Source organism: Hermetia illucens, chromosome 3 (genome assembly GCF_905115235.1).
Source record: "Hermetia illucens chromosome 3, iHerIll2.2.curated.20191125, whole genome shotgun sequence".
NCBI classification, from domain to species: Eukaryota; Metazoa; Arthropoda; class Insecta; order Diptera; family Stratiomyidae; genus Hermetia; species Hermetia illucens.
Window position 1 is genome coordinate 15,831,035 of NC_051851.1, and position 22,064 is coordinate 15,853,098.

The 22,064-nt window shown below is 40.7% G+C and overlaps 1 protein-coding gene across 6 annotated transcripts in view; it reads left to right on the plus strand.

Moving 5' to 3' along the window:
* The window catches only part of LOC119650953 (sodium/calcium exchanger 1-like), a 540,060-nt gene that overhangs the window by 378,251 nt on the left and 139,745 nt on the right, over window positions 1-22,064 (plus strand). For all 6 annotated transcript variants that reach the window (XM_038054189.1, XM_038054190.1, XM_038054192.1 and 3 more), the window contains exon 2: window positions 8,791-8,882. In XM_038054189.1, the coding sequence (XP_037910117.1) occupies window positions 8,791-8,882 (92 nt within the window). The remainder of the gene's footprint in view (window positions 1-8,790; window positions 8,883-22,064) is intronic.

Consider the following 22,064-nt stretch of genomic DNA (forward strand, 5'->3'; position numbering starts at 1 on the left):
ATGCACTAGCCATCATGATAGATCGAAAAGTTGCAGGAAATATGGGGAATAGAGCCACCTCATCAAAGATTGTACCAGAAATCCACGATGTATGCTGTGTAGTAGGAAAGAGGGCGTGGACGACCGGCATGTTGCGGGAAGCAGCAGATGTCCGGTATATAGGAGAGAGCTGAACCGTATAGGCAAATGAGATTGATACAAATCAATCTCAATCACTGTGAGGCAGCTCAGGACCTGCTCTCGCAAACCATTCGGGAGTCGAATGTGGATGCCGCAGTAATTTGCTAGCCGTACAGAAACCACGGCAATGCGACTTGGGCGGTGGATGCGTCTGGCAACGCCGCAATCTGGGCGTGCGGAAGACAGGCCATTCAGGAAGTAATGGGCGATTTTATAAGGGCGAAGGTCAACGGTGTCCACATTTACAGCTGCTACGCTCCTCCTAGTGCAACCTTAGCACAATATGAGGAGATGTCTAGTGTTGGACACTAGAGACCGCAGCCATAAAATCATTGCGGGTGATTTCAACGCGTGGGCCCCGGAGTGGGGAAGCGGATCGATGCTTGAGTCTTTTGCGGAGTTAGATATCGTGCTGGCCAACGTTGGATGCGTGCCCACCTTTCGAAGTAGAGGGTCGGGTTCGATTGTTGACCTGACATTTGTTAGCACTTCACTGGTGAGGGAGATGGCTTGGCAAGTGAGTGAGCACTACACCCACAGTGACCACCAGGCCATCTTCTTCAGCGTTAACAACCGAGGAAGCAATCAACGATGCTCTGGAGATAGAAAGGCTAAAGCGGTTGGCTGGTGTATCGGAGCTTTCGAGGAAGAAACATTCCTGGCGGCATTGTAGGGAGCCCATGATCCGGAATCAACAGCAGTGGAAAGGGTCACACAGCTGTCTCTGCATGTAACCGAAGCGTGCGACGCTACGATGCCACGACGACGTTTGCACCACGGCAAAAGGCCAAACTACTGGTGGAACAAGGAGATCGCTGCCTTGAGATCCTCTTGTCTCCGAGCGAGGAGACTTTCCCACAGGACAAGGGGAAGGCGAGAGCACCAGAAGCGTAAGGGGGAATACAGGGATCTGCGAAGAAACCTTAAGAAAGCCCTACGGAGAAGCAAACGGGAATGCTACCAGAAGCTCTGCATGGAGGCTAATACGATTACGTGGGGTGCAGCCTACCAAGTTGTAATGAAAAATAATCACCTCAGGTGACATGTCCACGGCTCTTGTTGCAAATAATTACAACTCTTTTCCCGCAGCAGGAGCAGGATGAAAGTGAACCCCAACTGGCAGCTAAGCATGACGTCTTCTCGATCCCTGGTGTTACTGGGGATAGCAAGGCTCCGGGATTGGACGGAATTCCGAACAAAACTCTGAAGGTGGTTCGCAAGCACATTCGAATCGTGCATGGTGGAAGGGGTATTTCCCGCCCAGTGGAAGAGGCAGAAGCAAGTGTTGCTACCGAAGCCCCAAAAACCACCTGGCGTGCCCTCTTCATATCGCCCTATTTGTCCCTTAAACACCATGGGGAAGAAGTTGGAGAGAGTGATATACAACAGGCTGCTCCCGTTCATCGAGCTTACAGGTGATTTTTCAGTGGCGGTCTTCATTACGAACCGCAGGAAGAACAACACGATTAATATCCGGGTTGGTAATCGTGAGGTCGTCTCGAAATCAGTTGTCAAATACCTGGGGGTGATGATCGATGCGAAGCTGAGTTTCAAGGGACACTTGAATTACACGCGAGAGAAGGCAGCAAATGCTAGCTCATCCCTTGCAAGGATGATGCCTAACGTGGGAGAGCCCAAGTATAGTCGCAGGCTACTCATCGCGGGAGTGGTGAAGTCGATCCTGCTATACGCGGCCCCTGTCTCGGCGGGAGCGTTGAACCACGCTGTAAACCAGAGGAAAGTAAGTTCGGCATATCAGCCAATTGCGCTAAGGGTGTGCAGCGCATTTAGGACGGCGTCGACGGAAGCAGTGTGTGTCATCACGGGAATGATCCCTATAGATCTTCTAGCGAGCGAGGCACACTGATTCTACGAAAAACGGAAGGCAAATCCAGCCGAGGTGAATACAGATTTCCGAAAAGCCATCAGGAGAGAATTGTGTGACAAGTGGCAACAACTATGGGATAGCTGCGACAAGGTCCGGTGGACCCATGCATTGATCCCGTGTATCGAGAAATGGGTCGACCGAAAGCACGGAGAATTGAATTACCACTTGACATAGTTCTTTACGGGACACGGTGGCTATAGGAAGTACTTACATCGCTTCTAGTTGGACGAGTCTCCCAACTTTCCTGAATGCGGTGTTACACCCGAGGACCCGGAGCACGTTATGTTCCATTGTTCCAGATTTCTGTAGCAGATAAGGAGGTTGAACAGCATCTTGGAGGCGGATATCGAGCCTCCCACCTGATGGAAGAGATGCTGAAGTCGGAGGAAAGCTGGATGGCGGTAAATGGGGGAGTAGCTGTGGTGCAGACAAAACTCCTGGAGTTGGATCGAGCTCGGAAAGCGGCGCGACGGAGATGCGACATGGACGAGGTGGTATACTTCACGGTGGGTCCCGCGGGGAGGGGTGGAAGAGTGGGGTTGGTTTTAGTGGGTACGAATTCCACAGATTGCTGAAACCTGGCGGTGCAGCGTCTTTCAAAGATTTCCACCTCCATCCATAGAAGAAAACCTGAACACCGCTTGGTGTGCCTGGACCGCCAAGACATCTATCTTGTACTTTTCGACCTGTTTAATGACTGCTCTAAGAGCACTGATTCCGAACACGGAACTCATGTTTCTGATATCAAACTCTTAATCCTGTTTCCATTGTCCTGTTCCGATCCGAGATTCAATGTCGAGAGCCAAAAGAAAAGTATAGTGTGAACAGGTTGTCGGCCTGTTGCACAGCCCCAGTTATGGAACCGTCCGCACCGTCGGCATCTTTTAACGACCAGCATAAATCCTGGTTCTAAATAGTAATAAACGAAGATGCATCTGCGCATCTTCTTTCCTCCGTATCATTTCTCATTTTCCAAATATCGTCATACCCGACTCAGGACAAATGTTTTCTTTCACAACATGTCCTGTTGTTGAATAATAAACGAAGATGCATTTGCGCATCTTCGCTGCTCAGAATGACCGTGATAAAAGGATAGGATTTTACGTAGATAAGAACCATATGTGTCATGTATTAGATAGTTTCGTAGAAGATAAGGAATATATGTATATTATAAGAAAATATAAATACGAGGTGACCGAGAAGGAACCTCAGCGCACGAACACCAACTCTAGATTCATCACAGTTCCAAGGAAGGAACCTCAGTCTTGTTTCGATATTACAATAGTCTTGTTTCTATATCGCAGTACGGAAGTACTAAAAGAAACAAATCTGTAACAAATACACACTAAGTGTTGTTACTTAACTGGCGCAGTCGGTTCGCGGTTTAAAAAAGATAAAGTGAAAATTCATTTTTTACACAAGATCAATAAAACCGTGAAAAAGAATCTGGTTCGTAAGTCTTCTCCAAACCTTTTTTTTGGTCTTTGTGCGACGAGGAGAAACCGGGAAGATCCAGAAACTGGAAGAATTAATTAAAAAAATTCGATTCAGTCCAAATAAAAACAAAAAAGGATGGACTACAACAAGTTATCATCGTTTATTTCATCCATCCATCCGTTCGATGGAAATCAGTCGGATTTGTATCCATTTATCAGGGCCATAGATGCCATCAAAAGTGATTTGAATCATAGTGAATTTAAAGCGCAGCTGACACAGCAGCAGCTTAATAAGCCAAAAAATTTTAAATCAGAGTTCATACGTTATAAGCCAAAAAGATGAAATAATTAAAAGTAGATATCTCATGGTGAAAAACATATATATAAATAAGTGCCCAGAACCACTCAAAAGTGTTCTCTTAGCAAGAAATCCTGCTACTTTGGAGGATATTAGAGTAATCCTTCATGAAACAGGCTATCTCCATTTTGGACAGAATAAATTTAGAGGGAAGCCAAATTCCCAAAATTTCAATAGAAATTTAAATCACAATTCAGGTACGCCTGTTAATTATACTATGAATCCCCAGTGGTTAAACCAACAGCCACAGTACCAAATGGGAAACAATAATTCACGTTTTAGTAACAATTCGCAAATTAATAATAATCCTTCAAGAAATAGAGGCTCAAGTTCGAGAAACTATCATAACTAACCTGTAGACCATTCATTACCAACTGATAGGTCTATGAATACGGTTAATTCAAATAACACATCACTACATATACATGATGATAATCAGGATTTTCATTTACCTGTCTCGGATTGTCAAAAACAATTTTACCCATTCTTAAATTAACTATCAATGGTCATTTATTTCGTTGCTTGATTGATACTGGATCATCAACAAGTATTATGTCAGCCGCAAAAGTACGATATTCTAGTAGGGAAAAATTGAGAGAGCCAGCTTATCTCTATACTTGATGGAAAAATCGAATGCACTGAGTTAATTAGGACATTTGCACCAGAAGAGTTTGGTGTTAAAGCTGTTATGCATTGGAAAATAGCCAATATTTCTTTTCAAAATTTTGATGCTATAATCGGAATGGATATTTTAGTAGCATTAGGAGCCAGTATTGATATATCTCGTTCCGAACTTAAGATCAATGGTAATTTAATACCATTTGGGACTGATATTCCAACTCAAATCATTCAGGAATTCTCAAACGCTATTGATAACATAGAGACCCAAATAGATCAACAACCAGATCCTAATACTCACTCTATCGAAGAGGTAGAATTAATAGAGAGAATTAAAAATGAATTTCATGATTTGGAATACGATTCAAATAAGAAGTTAACATTCACGCAAGAAACAAAACATACTTTTAAATTAAAAACTGGTGAGCCAATTTACCAGAGAAACTATAGATTGCCTTTTCATACTAAAGACTTTATAAAAAAACAAATTAAAGAAGATTTGGCACAAGGAATTATACAGCCATCTTCAAGTCCATATAATTCGCCCGTACTGGTGGTACCCAAAAAGGGAGATACATATCGATTAGTTATCGATTTTCGAAAAATCAATTTGGGGACTGTCGAAGACAGATACCCAATTCCACAAATCGATGATATTCTAGGAAAATTGGGTAATGCTAACTATTTTACAACAATTGATCTCGCGAAGGGATTTCATCAGATAGAAATAGACCCCAAGCATCGACATAAGACGGCCTTTTCGACTGATGAAGGGTATTTCGAATTCACCCGAATGCCATTTGGATTAAAAAATTCGCCAGCAACTTTCCAAAGATTGATGAACACAATCTTACAGGAATACGTTAATTTAACATGTATTGTGTATATGGACGATATTTTAGTGTTTAGCACTTCACTGCAAGAACATGAAGTCGCTCTGCGTAAAGTACTATCTACTCTGCGTTTTGCTAATTTAAAGATTCAAATGTCAAAAACTCAATTTTTAAAAAAAATCGACCGAATTTTTAGGGCATATTATTACTAAAGATGGTATCAAACCAAAGCCTAAGAAAGTTGAAGCGGTTCGCAATTTTCCGATACCAAGGACCACGAAAGAAGTAAAGTCATTTCTAGAACTAACTGGTTTTTGTCGAAAATTTGTAAAAGACTACGCATTAATAGTTAAACCTTTGACGCTCACTTTGAAGAAAACAAACTCAGTGAATCCGACAAACCCGGAATATATCAAATCATTCGAGAAATTAAAGAACTACATTCTGAACGAACCCATTTTAACACATCCTGATTTTAATAAAATGTTCACTGTGACAACAGATGCTTCAAATTTTGCATTAGGAGCCGTTTTATCACAAGGAGATAAAGCCATCTGCTATGCATCACGAACACTTAACGATACTGAGTCGCGACTTGCAACTATCGAGAAAGAACTTTTCGCGATAGTTTGAGCTTTCAAATATTTCCGACCTTATTTATATGGACGAAGATTCGTACTCGAAACAGATCATAAACCACTTACATTTCTACAAAGTATAAAGGAAGATACCCCTAAACTTTTCAGGTGGAAATTGAAATTGGCTGAGTACGATTATGAAATCAGATACATAAAAGGAAAATCTAATTTCGTAGCTGATGCACTGTCAAGAATCCAAATAAATGCAATAGACGTTGAACATAAAAAATCAGATTCCATGGCTACACAACATACAGCTCAGGAAGATAATACAAATTTCATAAGCATTTCAGAAAAACCGTTAAACTGTTTTAAATTACAGATTATTATAAAAAATGGAAAACGTATCCTTAGCAGTACCAAAACCTTGTTAAGTGGCAAAAGGATAGTATTTTACTACAAACGTTTCACTGCGAAAGAAGCTCAGCACATACTAGAAAACCACATTCCAGATGTAGGAAGATTAGGACTTAAAGTTCCCAGTAAAACTATATTATCAACTTTTCAGAATGAATATAAGAAATGGAAACTAAATCATCCTCAACTCACTATTGAGAATTCTAGTTATGTTTTGATTGTTCACACTCAGATATGTTAGAGATCATTGCTAAAGAACATCAAGAAACAAACCATTTAGGGATTAACAAACTATACGATAAATTACGCAAAATGTATTTTTATCCCAAAATGAAACAAAGAATATCCAATTATATTAATAAGTGCACTATCTGTGCCACTGCTAAATACGACAGACATCCCCCAAAGGAACCATTTAAGATGACTTTAACTCCATCAGATATTAAAGAAATCTATAACCTAGACATTTGGTTTCGGGACAATAAACACCCACATCTCACGTGTACAGATAAATTTAGTAAGTTTCTTACAGTACAACAGCTAGAAAACAAACAATGGGACACTATTATCAACGCGTTACAGTCAATATTTAATAGAATAGGCTCTCCTAAATACTTAGTTTTTGACAACGAGGGTGCTATCACTAGTATAAAAACTAAAGAATGGTTAGAAATTTATCTTCCCCGTACCATAAAACAGGAAACTCCGACATAGAAGTAGCGCATAGAACACTTAACGAACAACTGCGTGTATTCTTGCAAAGGCAAAAGCACGAAGATTGTGACTTAAAACTGTTGGATCCAATAGAGCAATGCTTGTATTACTATAATAATAATAAGCACTCTGTAACTAACGAAACCCCTTTCAAAGTATTCTTTGGAAAAACTGAGCTAAGCAAAACTGAGATACTAAAAAACCTCCAAAACAAGAAGGAAAAATGGATTGCTAGGTCCAATCAGAACAGTTCCTCTTGACGACAAAAACGTTCCTCTTGACGACAAATATAAAAAGAATATTCCAAAGAATAAGTTAGATTTGAGATATGTAGTTGATAAACATAATTCTAAGACACACCCTCAACGGGAGAAAAAGCTAAGAAAACATCACAATATTTACAGGGATACTGGTGGTGATACTAACAATATTCCCAGCTCTGGTTAGAACACAAATCACGATAAATGTATTCTTAGCATAATCACTGGAAAACCAAACAATTGTACTTTAATTAAAAACACACAAGAATCAATCACCCAAATTTCAAATACGATGTTTTTGTTAATAAATATTAAAGATAAGTATTTACAAACATTTTGTAACGAATCAAAATCTGTATACATAGAGTCTAAAAATTATTGCAATCAAATAACTGTAATTTCTCAATTAGTAAGTACTCCATCTTGAGAATAACAATTAGCAATTATATACCTACTTTGGAACCTCAATTGTATCCTATGACGAACATAAGTTATATGGAACCAATTTCCATGCATCATATCCAAAGCTTAGAAAATAAGACATTAAATTTGTTAAACATAACTAAATTAGAAACACTTAAGGAAAATGATTTTAGCTTATCAGTAGCCATATATAATATTATAATTACCGATAATCGTATTCGCCTTCATTATGATAATACTTTTTGTAAAATCTGTTTGTAAGAAAAAATCTGTAACCATAAAAAAATAAGACAGTAACAGACAAAGTTGAGGACAACTTCAGTCTTAAGGAGGGAGGAGTTATGGAACCGTCCGCACCGAATATATGTATATTATAAGGAAATATAAATACGAGGTGACCGAGAAGGAACCTCAGTCTTGTTTCGATATTAGAACAGTCTTGTTTCGATATTACAATAGTCTTGTTTCTATATCGCAGTACGGAAGTACTAAAAGAAACAAATCTGTAACAAATACACACTAAGTGTTGTTACTTAACTGCCCCCAGTCTGGAGGGTTGGTAATTATACCTACATTTTACTGCATAGAGCGCCTGCATGAGGCTCCATGACATCACCTGAGCCTGAAATTTAATTACGATAATTACGCTGTCCATTTCTGTTCCTTATCAAATAAGATTTGGCTAAACAGACACAAATAGGAAAGATCTTTCCAGCCCCTATTCTACGCAACGTCTATTCAATTGAATCGAAGGCAGAAACAAGCCAATATGATTAGCTAATTCGACATTCATACCGCATGGATCCGAAGCATGGACACATTTGCTGTTTCATTATTCCGTATCCAATTCGCTCCTATAATTTGCTATTGTTTACTTCTTCCATTAATTCTGAACAAAATGAGAATTGAAACTTAGACGAAGGCAAATCAAATCGCATTCTCGCCATTGCAACAATAGAACAAATCTAAACAATTTGTTGACTAAAGAAAAGCAAATAATCACCACCCTCTAATCGCCACCCCCATGATTTTAATCATTAACTTTAATTTATGCTTTTCTTGTTTTTTTTCTAAATTTCTTCCAGAAAAGTAATCCAGCTGGGCATCATTGAGGAAGGCAGCTACGAAAAGGACGTGCTATTCTACGTAAATCTTGGTGAACCACAAATGGTTGAAGGTAAATTTCTTTCCATCATTACGCTAGTGATACTAAAAATAGATACAGCCAGTCCCGTCTTCTCTCCAAACAAATTCCATTTGTAATTAATTCATGAGTGCCGGTAAATTGAATTATGTTCGTTAGAAAAAGTTTTTTTGTTGTTAGAGTGAGTTTTAATCGCAATTGTTCGGTACAAGGAAAAGTTTCCATAATAAATTTAAGGATAATGGGATTCTGAGTTGAATTCAAGTGGAATTTGGTATAGCTTTTGGCATGTGAGGTTGCGCTACAACTGAGTAGAATTCCAAGCTATTGCAGATTTCTTTTTAACTTTGAAAATATCTCAAATTTAAAACTGTTGTAGCTAATTTTCCTTCAGTTTATTTTCCGGAAAATGTAAATAATAAATTATCAGATCTTGCCTCATTCCGTGCCAATTCCAAGTGGACGATTCTTATGCATTCATTTGGAAACGGATAATTAACTGGCAACGTGATAATTGGATGCTGCAAGATTTGATGAATCCAAATGTATAAATTAATTGACTGTAAAATAGATTTACTTCTGTTAATATCTCTAACTACACCTGCATCTGGCAGATGTAAATAAAGTTAATAAAATTCTCTGAAAACGTGTCTACTTAATCTAGTATCTATTATCTAAATTGCTATTATTTTCTTTTCTTTTTTCATATTCGCTTTTGGAATGCTAAATAAATCAATTGATCAAATACTTCTGCAAATCAATTTTGCCGAAAAACGACGATTTTCAAATTGGCTTGAACATCGATCGAATTTTGTAAAATGCTCACGTTCATTTTGGTGTGCACATTTTTCGAATTTCGCGCTCCACTATCAACGCAAATTTGCCGCTTTTAAACAATTGTACAATTTTTGCCTTAAATGCACGCTAATATTGCTCGAACTGCGCCATTGCAATGAATCCAATGAACCAAAATTAAAAAAAAAAAACAAACAAACAAACAAAAAACCAATAACTTAATAATGCTAATTAAAAAAACATAATTCTGCGTCTCTATAAAATTCCGGGAAATTATTGGCAATAAATTCATTGAAATTACGAATGCAAAATAAATAATTTAATTAATATTTCTGATATCACCGCAATCTGGAATAATGGTCGTGGGAAAAACTATGAACGTGCTATCTGTAACGTATGCTTTACATATTGAAATTTTCTGCGAATATAATTTCGTTGGCACGATTTGAAAATAAAAATGCATCGCTTCGTAAAAAAAAACACAAATTTTGTAAGTAATCATGCAAGTGTGGCTTAAAAATTAAAAAAAAATGCTTTAGTATGCCGAAAACAAGGATTTACGTACGCTTGAATGTATTGATGTTTTATTGGTGTTGCATTTTAAATTATAACCGTCATTTGCTTGTGTGTCAAGAGTCGCTAATTTTATTATATTGCTGTGTACATACTTTAGGTGAAAAGTTAACATTCAAACACCAAACAAGAGGATTTTTTTTAGAATGTATAATAGTAACATAACTACAAAACCGCTAGTTATGAGGATACGTATCTCATGAAAGGGTATTATTTAAAATTTCTTAATATTTGTACGCATACATTATCTCATATTAGATTTAGAAAACTATATTTGTTTGAGCCATCTCAAAAATACGACCACGAAAAACTTGGAGAAATTTAACACAGCCCCGCATAAATATTGTCATTTCAGAAACGTTTTATGAATTTTACATTCGTGTATGTTTTACCAGATAATCTTCCCTCGACAGGACCTGTTTTATGAGCATATAAATGTTTTACTCTCTTCAGTCCACTATCACATCTCTTTATGTTTGTTTCTGTCCTTATTCTAGTTTCATCAAGTTAAAGACATCCGAAAACGAATTCTTAGATATCCTAATAATGCAGCCAATTAGCACTATGGTGCGCCGTTTTGTTGTCATAAATTCCTCGAACCGGTTATTGTGGGAAGGACAAGGGGTCGCCAAACAAAAAAAACTGGTTTGCCTAATGTCCTCAGTCTGGCCGCAGCTAGAGCTGGGTAATAGTAAAGCAAGTGCCTGAGGGTATCTCCTTCCTCAACATAAATGTAACAGTGTGAACTGTAGGGTACTCCAAGCCTATAGTTCAGTACTCTGCGCAAACCACCGTAAACCTGTCCATATTTGCGCGAGTCTGGTAAAGCTCTAGTGACTGTGTGCTTTAAGAGGCGGCTAGATGCTTCTTAACTTAGCGCTATCTGAATTCAGGAACTGTTAAGTAGTGTGAGTAGATTTCAGTTTTCATAGTCACTCACGACGCAGACAGCGCCCATGGAAGGACTGTCAAAAATGGAATCTCCCCTGACCAGTCCATTATCCTAAGCATTTCCCTCTATGTCGCCCAGGCTGTTAGCGCGTTGCTTCATTGGAGGATACCACCATTTAGTAGAAGGTCTTGCTCTCAGAACTCGGATGATTCGAAAGGCGTTCAGAACCGTTAGTACCTCTGTTTTAAATACACTAGCGAATTCTGTAAGACCGTACGACTCAGGTAGAGTGTGCGTATCCAGGAATATTCTCGCACCAACTCGACAGATCCTACCAGCTCAAGGGAAGTGGTTCATGAATATGTCAAAGACATCCGCCTGACAAAAATGCGGAACACAACCACATATATGTTTTTTTAGATCTTATCAAATTTGGACCTACTGCATTTCTTGCTCAGTGCTGACCACCCACCATACAATAGAACCGCACGTCAGTACGACACAGACCACGGCTATATACATCGAAAGAATCATTGTCGGTTGAAGATCCAATTTATTCGCGAAGGTCTTCTTGCAACGATAGAAGACTATTGAGGCCTTTTTAACTCCCACAGAGAGGTGTCTAGCTTAACCTAAAACCAAGTATCAGATCCAGATTCTTCATTGTTTGCCCATTTAACCGTGGCAGGCGGTATTCTTGACTTGGTTGTAAATACCATTAGCTCCAAATTGGTTGAACTTATGCCAAATTCAAGAAGCGTACTATTTCCAACGCGCCTACCCTAAGTTCACTAAAAACGAACGCACACATTCCTGACATATCCTTCACGCCTGGCCTACACCATCCTTCCATCTCAGGCAGGGTTCTGCCTCGTCTTCTTTTTCTACCATAGATATTGCCCTTATAGACTTGCCGGGCTAGATTATCCTCATCCATACGGATTAGGTGACCCAACCACCTCAACCTCATGAGCCGCATTTTATCCACAACCTGACAGTCGTGGTATCGCTCATACATTTCGTGGTTATGTAGGTTACGGAATCGTCGATCCTCTTGTCTCGAACGCGGCCAAAAGTTTGCAATTTTTCTTGCTAAGAACCCAAGTCTCCGAGGAATACTTAAGGACTGGCAAAATCATTGTCTTGTACAGTAAAAGCTTTGACCCTATGGTGAGACGTTTCGAGCGGAACAGTCTTCGTAAGCTGAAATAGGCTCTGTTAGCTGACAACAACCGTGCGCGGATTTCATCATCGTAGCTGTTATCGGTTGTGATTTTCAACCCTAGATAGGAGAAATTGTCAACGGTCTCAAAGTTGTATTCTCCTATCCTTATTCTTCTTCGTGTTCGTGTTTGACCAGTGCGGTTTGATGTTGTTGGTTGATTCGTCTTCGGTGCTGACGTTGCCACCAAAATATATGGTCTTGCCTTCATTGATGTGCAGCCCAAGATCTCGCGCCAATCGCCGCCTGCTCGATCTGGATGAAGGTAGTTTGTACGTCTCGAGTCGTTCTTCCCATGATGTCGATATCGTCACCATAGGCCAGTAGTTGGGTGGACTTAAAGAGGATCGTACCTCTTGCATTTACCTCAGCATCACGGATCACTTTCTCGAGGGCCAGGTTAAAGAGGACGCATGATATTGCATCCCTTCCTTGTTGATGTTGAATGGTCTTGAGAGTGATCCTGCTGCTTTTATCTGGCCTCGCACATTGGTCAGGATCAACCTAGTCGGGATACCGAATTCTCTCATGGCCGTGTACAATTTTACCCTGGCCTATGCTATCATAGACGGGTTCTCATAGACGAAAATATGGTGCAACTGATGTCATATTTCAATAGTTTTTCCATCGTTTGCCGCCGAGAGAAAATGTAATCTGTTGCTGATTTGCCTGGAGTGAAGCCTCTTTGGTATGGGCCAATGATGTTCTGGCCATATGGGGCTATCCGGCCTAGGAAGATAGCGGAGAATATCTTATAGACGGTACTCAGCAACGGGATACCTCTATAATTGCTGCACTTTGTGGTATCCCCCTTTTTATGTATTTCAATTTCTTAAGTACAACTCAAACTACTTACTTCCACAATTCTGAAGTCAGCCAGGTCTTATAACATCCCTTCAAAATAAGGCGAATGGCCTGAGTATCGTTCGACAAAAGAGCATTTTAATAGCGGCCTAATCCACATCAATATTCTTAGGCGAACTAACTAGGACATCTAGCTTCTTACCAGTGAGACAATTGTCCCACTGTCGAACTACAGCTGGATGCAACGGGTCAATGCCGAACTTGCAACTTGCGACCATCGGGACCATATCGAGGTCGATATCAGCGCGTTTCTTGTTAATCTTATCCAGAGGAGGAGGAGTTGAGACCCAACTGATATAATTTCAGGCTCTGTGTTCAACATACTCCTACCGACAAAGCGGTGGAAGTTCCAAGAATTCACAATGACAAGACGAAGAAGGATCCTTCCTGAAGATTAGGGACGCTTGGGTGGAGGGACTTATTGGGTATGGTAGTGATGACCTGCATAGAGGGCTACTCTACCTGCTTTGCCAAAATGAATCAGTTCTATAAGAAATTAGGATTTTTGGGAATTGGTTGGCCCGGAAGAAATTTCCCTCATTAATTTCAATTTCCAGACAATCGGCAACTATGGGATTAGGGCAGCGTTAATGGAATTTCAGAACATATCAGGTCATGTATGCTTCGATGCGCAGTATTTTGGAGGTTTTGTAGAAGATTTGATTGGATGTGTAGGAAGTGTTCAAGGTAAGAATGGCCACTCCTTGCATTAAAAGTAGGAAACGCCGAAATAAACTGGACGATGTTACATACAGCGGGATATAATGCCAGCCAGGGAGGCAATAAAGAAGCATTTTTGTTGACAAAGGTGTCGAAGCAGGGGTGTGCCTGGCATTTGAGTTGTCTCTCAAAGTAAGTGATCAAGTTTCACCGCCTAGGCGTGATTGATCCATGCAGAAGTTTTTTATGGAAGAAAAGTCATTTGGAGCAATACTCGGAAATAACGGAAATAACATGTACTGAAGATACCACATTTGCCGCGGCGATATTGGAGGGGCGATTTTTAAATTACGGAGTGCGGTTGATGACTTTAATTGGGACAAGTTGCTCAATTTCAAAGGAAACATCAAAAGTGAGCCACAAGTTCACACTGCGCCCTGTTGACATCTTTTATTAGTCACTTTTATTAGCTCCTTGCATTTTTCCTTTTGTTTTCGGCCATGTTTGAGCAATATATTGGCAGCCGTTTTTCTCCTTAGCTACACCGCTGCATTCGTCCTTATATTAATAGTTTCGTATTTCTTCTATCTGGTGTCTTTCTATTTCATTTATGACCTTCATCATTTCCCTTTTCCATTTCAAACTGTTACTATATTAGTCCTGGTCTGTTTGTGAAGTGGCCGGCCTACAAGTCTATATGGTATGCAGTATATATAACGCACCGTGCATGCTGGTCCAATTCAGAGTCTCGACACTTTTGAACTGTGTGAGGCTCGTCGAACCTCCCCTTCAATAACTTCCCCAAAATTTAAGCAACTCCTAGTTGGAATTTCTCAAAGTCCATTTGTTGGGTTGTGCATTATCTGGACACCATAGTTAAGACCCAATAGTTTAGCTGATTTAGGATTCAACTCTTGGAGTTACTGGTAATGCATAGGACTTGAGCCTGCCTGCCTGATGTATGTATGTATTGAATTTGTTTCCATTGCAACTTTTGGAATTGCTTCAAACCTTTAGTGGAGACTCAGCCTGATATTGAAGAAGAGAGCATCGGCAATTACTTACTAACCTAATGTCCATAGAGCAGCGCCCATCCTACTTCTTCCTCCATCGACTATTAGGTAGTAACTTCCCCGATGGCCCACATCATACAGGCTTCCTAAGAACGCTATCATTTTGATAAAACCATATTGTTTCTATAACCCACTATATAGTGATGGGAGCAGGTTACATTAAGCTCTGGAGGAATCTTATTCTGATTTCGAAGCAGGACAAGATGACAAAGAAGTTCTTTTGCTGAATCCATTTCTTGTGTTTTCTGCAAGAATATGCGCAGCCCTGCTGTCATTGTAATATCCAGATGACTTATCCACAATAAGCAAGTCGACGTTTTATCGTTCCCAAGGTAAATCAGACCTAGTCCTACAATCAGACGACACACGTTGGTTATTCATAAGGATTCAATAAGAACTCTTTCTCCTTCTCATTTATGAGGGATTTTACCTGTCTATCTAGTGTGGTGATGGTTTTCCAGGGAGAACTAAGAGTTCGTCACCTAATTCCTGAAATGCAAGTGTGGAGATCGTTTTCAGTCTCATATTTTGCAACTTTCATTATGCCTGAAACATGTAGGAGTCCATCTGTTTTGGAAAAAATGACATTTCACAAATGTCACCCGCAGGCCAACCTCTCAGCTCACAGAAATGTAATTGTGTCGCACTAAACTAACTTGATTTTTTTGGCTGAAATGAATTCACTCTCAAAGCATTTAGCATCCTTTTTTGGCCAATTGCTTCGGCTTTTCCACGTGGAGACAGTTGGAATGAAACAATATATAGACACATGTACGGTGAAGCATGTGTGTCCTCCTTGGAACCTTGAGAACTCGAACAAAATACGTGCATTTGACCATGCGAAAAACGCTTACACCAATTTATGCTTATCTGGATCATTAGCCACCCAGGCATCCATGAAACCTTTTTGGGTTCCACCTTTCTAACAAAACCAACACCAAACTCCCACACTCTATGTATTCCGATTGTTTGGAGGGTCAAGTGGTCTGGAAGGAGAATAATATTTACAAAATGGAAGTATTGACGTTATTGGATCGAATTGAAAATTTCTCATCAATCTACGCTGGAAATAAATATTATTTTCCGTCTTAATTGTGTTAGAACTTTTGCGTCTTTTTCTCCATGGAGTAAACAATGAAACTCTTCCAATACCAAAACTTCCTCCAATAGCTATGATATCCATGACCGATAAATTTTCTCATGAAAATCGAATAGAAAAACTTAATTATTTTTCCAATTCATCCAAGCCACTTTCGTGGAAATTTCGAGATAGAGCGAAAAAAAAAGAAAACAAAAACTCGTTCGAACATTTGGCTGGAGCGAAAACTTAGATAGTCACACAGGCATCACTATGTGGAGATTTGTCTACGTGTGACCATGTGGGCAGAGTGACTATTGGGAAAGGAGTTTTCCATGAAAAACATTTGTGTCAACTCGTGTTTCGTCTATTGAAAAACAATTTTCTCACAGAACTTCAGTATCTTATCGGATGTGTCTATACGGTTGAGTGTTTGTAGAGAAGAGCGACAGAAAGGACCTCAACTAGTAGACTGGGACTAAGTCATCCTGAGCAAATAGAATTACGACGGAATGGAAAACCTTGGAGCAATGTATCTTTGTGAAGCATGAAGTCGACATGGGATAGAGACGGGTACGGTTTCATGTTTATATCTATACCGATCCGACCCTGGGGGCAGTGGCAACACTTTCAAATTGTTAAACCACCAGCTATAAACTGACACCAGAGCGGAAGGTTTAAAGGAAACTTTCACACTGCCTGACATCTATCAAAGCAAGAGTCGAAAATAAGAATAAATCCATACCTTCCTTCAAGGCAGAATTCTCAAAGGTATCATAAATTTTCCACGAAAAATCCGACTAGGATAGAAATAAAGAAGATACAGAAGGACACTCATTGATTTGCACAAAAAAATAATCCCGACTCTGTGGGTCATGAATTTTCATTCGAAACTTGATATGAAATATTTCCCGTCGCCTGAGGATTTGTAGAGGCTTATTTTGAACAATACCGATTCAGGAAGAATCGGAAAGACTATCAATGATAACATTCACAAAGTGAGGACTATAGGAAAATTATTAGCTCCAACCGTATTTTATCCGTGGGGATATTGAAGAAAATGTCATTAGTTGTGATCTAGGTCGTGGAAATTCTCTGTAAGATTTTCAAAAGTGTTAATAAAATTTAGCAAAATTCTGAAAACGGACAGTTCCAATTTGTTATCGTTGTTTGTATGAAGACAGACGGAATTTATACAAACAAATATTAAAGCGAGCAGAATGTGCTGAAAGAAAAGTGGAACTCAAGATGAAAAATCTGAGAAAGAAATTAGCCCACGTTGGGCGCTATCATTGCAAGGTGATTCACTATACGAAAGATTTAATAATCCATATATTCACAAATCATATTTACTTTCCAAAATCGCTCCGCTTTTAGTTTTTAAGGAAATTCCCAAGGCGGAAAAAGTACAAAAATTCGAAGATAAAGGTTTTTTCCGGAGAAACTGGTACTAATGTTTTAGCGTCTAGGACTTTCACCTACTAAAACCCCGAAATCCTGCCGCGTGATGAACATGGTTTTAAACCCTCCCTTCACGCACCTTTCTCATCTACTCTGCCTATTTCGACCTGTGAATCGACGCTACCATGTAGTTAATCAGTTCTCTTGGCACCAGCCCTATGTCTTCTCCAAACTCTCGTTTTAGCTTGCAAATCTCAGGCAATGCTAGATAACTTCCGGAAAACCGTCGTAGCTGGGACTACTAAATTGAATTGGTGGACGGGCGAATTACAGGCTCTACCGGCGTAGCTGACAGACCGAACTGAATATGGATGTCCACTTTAAGGTGATCCTCCTATAAACCGCACTCGTCCTTTGAACCTTTGAACCTTTTGGCCACAGGGGGTCTTCGTCAAGCCTTATCAGGGGAATAAGCTTCGTGAAAATTTCCAGCCCGCCCGCCTACCTCGCCGAACTTGAACGATTCCGAGAACTATGCACTCTTTTATCAAAATGTAAGGGGTCTAAGAACCAATCTGTGAGATTTCAAACTGTCTGCCTTAGCATTCCAACGTCATGTCATCTGCATTTCTGAAACCTGGCTGGATGACAGGATTTTAGATTCTGAGCTCCTCGAAGGTTACTCTGTCTTTCGTTCTGACAGAGACTGCGCTGCGCTTAGCAAGACAATCGGCGGAGGTCCCCTAAAAGCTGTTAAGTCCCCTCTCCGTATCGTATCTTTTCCTCCTCCTCCTCTTCTTTCCGTCAGAAGGTCACAAAAAACTACGTCAAAAACAGACTGCGAGGAAGAAGTTCCTGTCTTCTAGAAACGATGCTGACTTAGTTTTTTTTCAAATCTCTACGTTCTTCGGTCAAATCCTTAATACGTAAGTCCAGAAACGAATATTGACTCACTAAAGTGCGCGGAAACCTGAAACCTTTCTAGTCTCCACAATTCCCACTGCCCTGCACAGTTATCCCCTCCATCTATTATATTAAATTCACTGGCTTCTCAGCTAACTCCCCCCAACTATCTTGTGGTTTAATCTGCCGCTACTTTTCGTCGGTCTATGTTCCCCTTCCTTCCTCCGAATCCCTCCCGGTAGTGGATGTAGCCTGCCACGCATCCAATACGGACCTTACCGATGTTCAGCAGGTTGCGTGCTACCTTTGCTGGCAGTCGAATAGCCGACGGTCTATGTACCACCATATGTCTTTCTGCTTCAGGCTTTGAAACCCTTGGTACTGGCGCATTTAGACTAAGTTGGTCAAGAGTTTGAAATTTTTCGTGGCTTCTGCTCACGTTAAATAGGCATACTTAAATTTTGACATAATAGGTATCTCGGCACTGTACAAATTTTGGGCTCGATATGCATTTTGACGGGTTGAAGGTTGACAATCCAAATTTTCTGTAAATGTTCGGGGGTACTACCTTCTGGAATGTCAGGTTGCGGAGACCTAAAAGCGGTCGAATTCAAAGAGCCAAATAGTGTACAAATTGCCTTTTTGGTAGTATCGTCTAGGTGAATCGCCACCTAGTGATGGACGCCATCCAGATCTATTTTGCTATCAACTTGTTCTCCATTTAACGGTGCATAAACTCCACTATGTTTGCAACCGGCCATTTTTCAGGCACGGCTACTTCGTTTTGGGGATAATCTGCAGATCTGCGCTATCATGTGGGCGTTCGTTACTGCTAACGATTGAAACTGCCAGCAATCATCAGTGCGGCTCAAACCCAAGCCTAGCATACCTATGCATTTCCATCCAGGACCCTACTCTTTGGACCATTTCAAAGTTTAATAAGTGTGTAGACTCTCAGATAAGTCAGTCAAAATTCCCCGATATGCTGCCTGTAGACATACGGTCGTTAATTTGTCGAATGATCTTAAACGAGTCTAAGGCTGCCCCAATGGTTTTCACATTGAATTGACCCGCTTAGAAACATGGGAACAAATCCAGAAATTCCTAAAAAATAATGGTTCTTAGGTGGCGACATGCTGGTAGTTGATAATCTGAGCGAAGTGACACAACCCTTCCACAAACAACGTAAGATCAACTCTTTGTATTTGGCTAAAACTCGGAGCGTTGTTTCAAACAGCATCTCGGCTGGAAAAACCTGAAAGTTTTCCCTGAACGCTGTTCGAAGACCAAGGAGGACTGTCGGTAATAACTCGGTCTCCAGATGAGTGTGGCCTTGGGCGATTGATGCAAGCGCTCAGTCATGCCTGTCGATTGAGGAGCTTGGCCAGTTCAATGAAAATTGTTGATTCAAACTGCGCACCTTCCTCAGATGTAAGCATGTTTGGCAAACCAGACACAGATTCACTATGAGTACAGACCGTTGGCGACGGTCTCAGCTCATTTGTCTGAAAGAGGGAGCCTGGAAATATTAACGATGGTAGTTAAGCAATATTCTGACATAATATCGATGGTTAAATTGCTTGTCTGCACACCGGAAGGCATTGTGGTTGTGACGATGCACCTTGGAGCGTTTATACGGTTGACATTGTCAAACCTATCGAGCGACAGACGAAATGAAACTCTCACCCTGAGATGCGCCAGAGCGTCTTGTAAGTAGAGCCTAATGTTTTCAACCAAACTGTCGCAAAGTGTTCGGTGACAACCCATGTTGAATCGTTGAGGTGTCAAACTAGAGTTTCTAACTTCTTGATGATTTTCCTAATCGCTCCCAACGTTGCTGGCCGTTATAAACCAGTGGTAAATGGTCGTGAAAAACGCAAAGAAGCGACTTCCCAGAAAGAATTAAAGTTGCTTAATAGCAGCAAAGACAACCGGCAGCTTTCGATCATAGGCACTGTAACGCCTTCCACTAGACACTAGACAAGATTTCTAATCCTTAATGGAGGATGTGGGAGGATTTCGTTTAGTTAAGCTAATATGCCAGCTGCCCTCGCAGTGGAAAATTTTCGATAACTTGAACCTTGTGTGAAGTGGACTATGATGAGACGATGTCACAAAACTATTGGTACTTTCACGAGAAATAGCGTGAAAAGAAGTTGTTGCTGATGTCGGAGATGTTGACTAGGCTTCGTTGCGTAAACATATAGACAACCCGGTAAACAGGAAAAGTCCGAAAAAAAACTGTGGCCTCCGTCTTGAGGATTTCGTTTGCTGCACAAGGGACCTCTTAGAAGGCGTTGCGGGAATCGATTACGGAAAAGACCTTGTCTCGGACCTCCTGCGACAAATCTTCAATGATAGTCAGCAGAGCGGGGCCGTGCAAGTGTTCAGAGGCTCATCTGCCTTTAAGCCGAGATGAAGCAGAAGAATCCACATGGGGATAATGGTCTAACGATGCCCTGCTCCTATAAATCATGCTTCTTGCTTTTTGGCTGCTCCAGGGTGTTGTGCGACGAGCCTGGATGGCGCTTGAAGATCAGTGACCTTATGTGTGAATCTCATGATGCGCTGGTAAGTCTGAAAGCGAGATGGATGTGCTCTCTGGAAAGCAGATAAGTCTCGAGTTCTCCCGAAGAAGTAGCAATTACAGAAATAATAAGGACGCTGATAATGGGAGTAGTTCTTCGTGGTGGCGCGAGACATACCCAGTCAACGAGTCCTCGACTATCAATGACGGGGTCGTATTGCCTCAAGAAATCTGCACCGACGATCGCAAATGGCATATCTGCGAAAGTGAACGCCAGGAGTATGGACATCGGAGGCCCAAAATGCCACGTCGTTCAGTGTGCACCGGACATGGTGATCAGTGATGGATTGAGTGCATAGAGAGTAATGGGCGAATGCATGTAGGCGATTTTCTGCGGTAGCAGTAGGGCCGACCCCACCGTCTGGGTCGGAGACGACTTTCCCTGGTTGTGGCTATGGAAGCAGCAAGGTACGCTGTATTTCTGCACCGCCACGCCATATGATTATCAATACCAGCACTAATGGGGGTCGGTTTCCTTTGACAAGCTCCAATCCGGCGAGTAGCTTGTGTAGCTTTCGGTCTGATGAATTCGTGAGGCGATCGAGTATCGCTGCCTTGAAAATGCCCGCCACGTCCTGAATGATATAGGGGTCGAGACTACCAGATCGTATTCATGTTCATCCGTTATACTCACAGATTTACAATTTTTCAGTGGTGAAAAAGCAGTCTGTTGAGGATAGGATTTCCCACGCTTCCCTTGGGAGTTAAAATATACATTGAACTTCTCAGTTTCGTTTTTCAATGAGAAACTACGTTCCTGCTTGTGCGAGAATTTCATTTAAATATTCTTTATTCTCTTGTTGATGGGTCAGATAAGCCATGAGGTGCACAATTCTACCAGAAACCTACATACTTCGTATAAATCTCCATTTATGGTAATTCCATTTAATAGCTTTCAGCTTGTATGGAATATATTCGGGCTCAACTCAAAATACGAAATGCTCTCCTATAAAATTTTTACGGTTCGGAATTTTTATGTATTTCAACAATGCTTTCGATTCGTTACCATAAAACATCATAAATTCCAGCAATTTCGTGGTATACTTGAGCAGGACAATGCCATCCATACCGCAAAGCCATAGTCATGCATATACGGACCTACTAAGGTCAATGGGATTTCAAGATAAGCGTAACGCAGGGTAAGGATCCGGGCTTTCTACCGTTGGT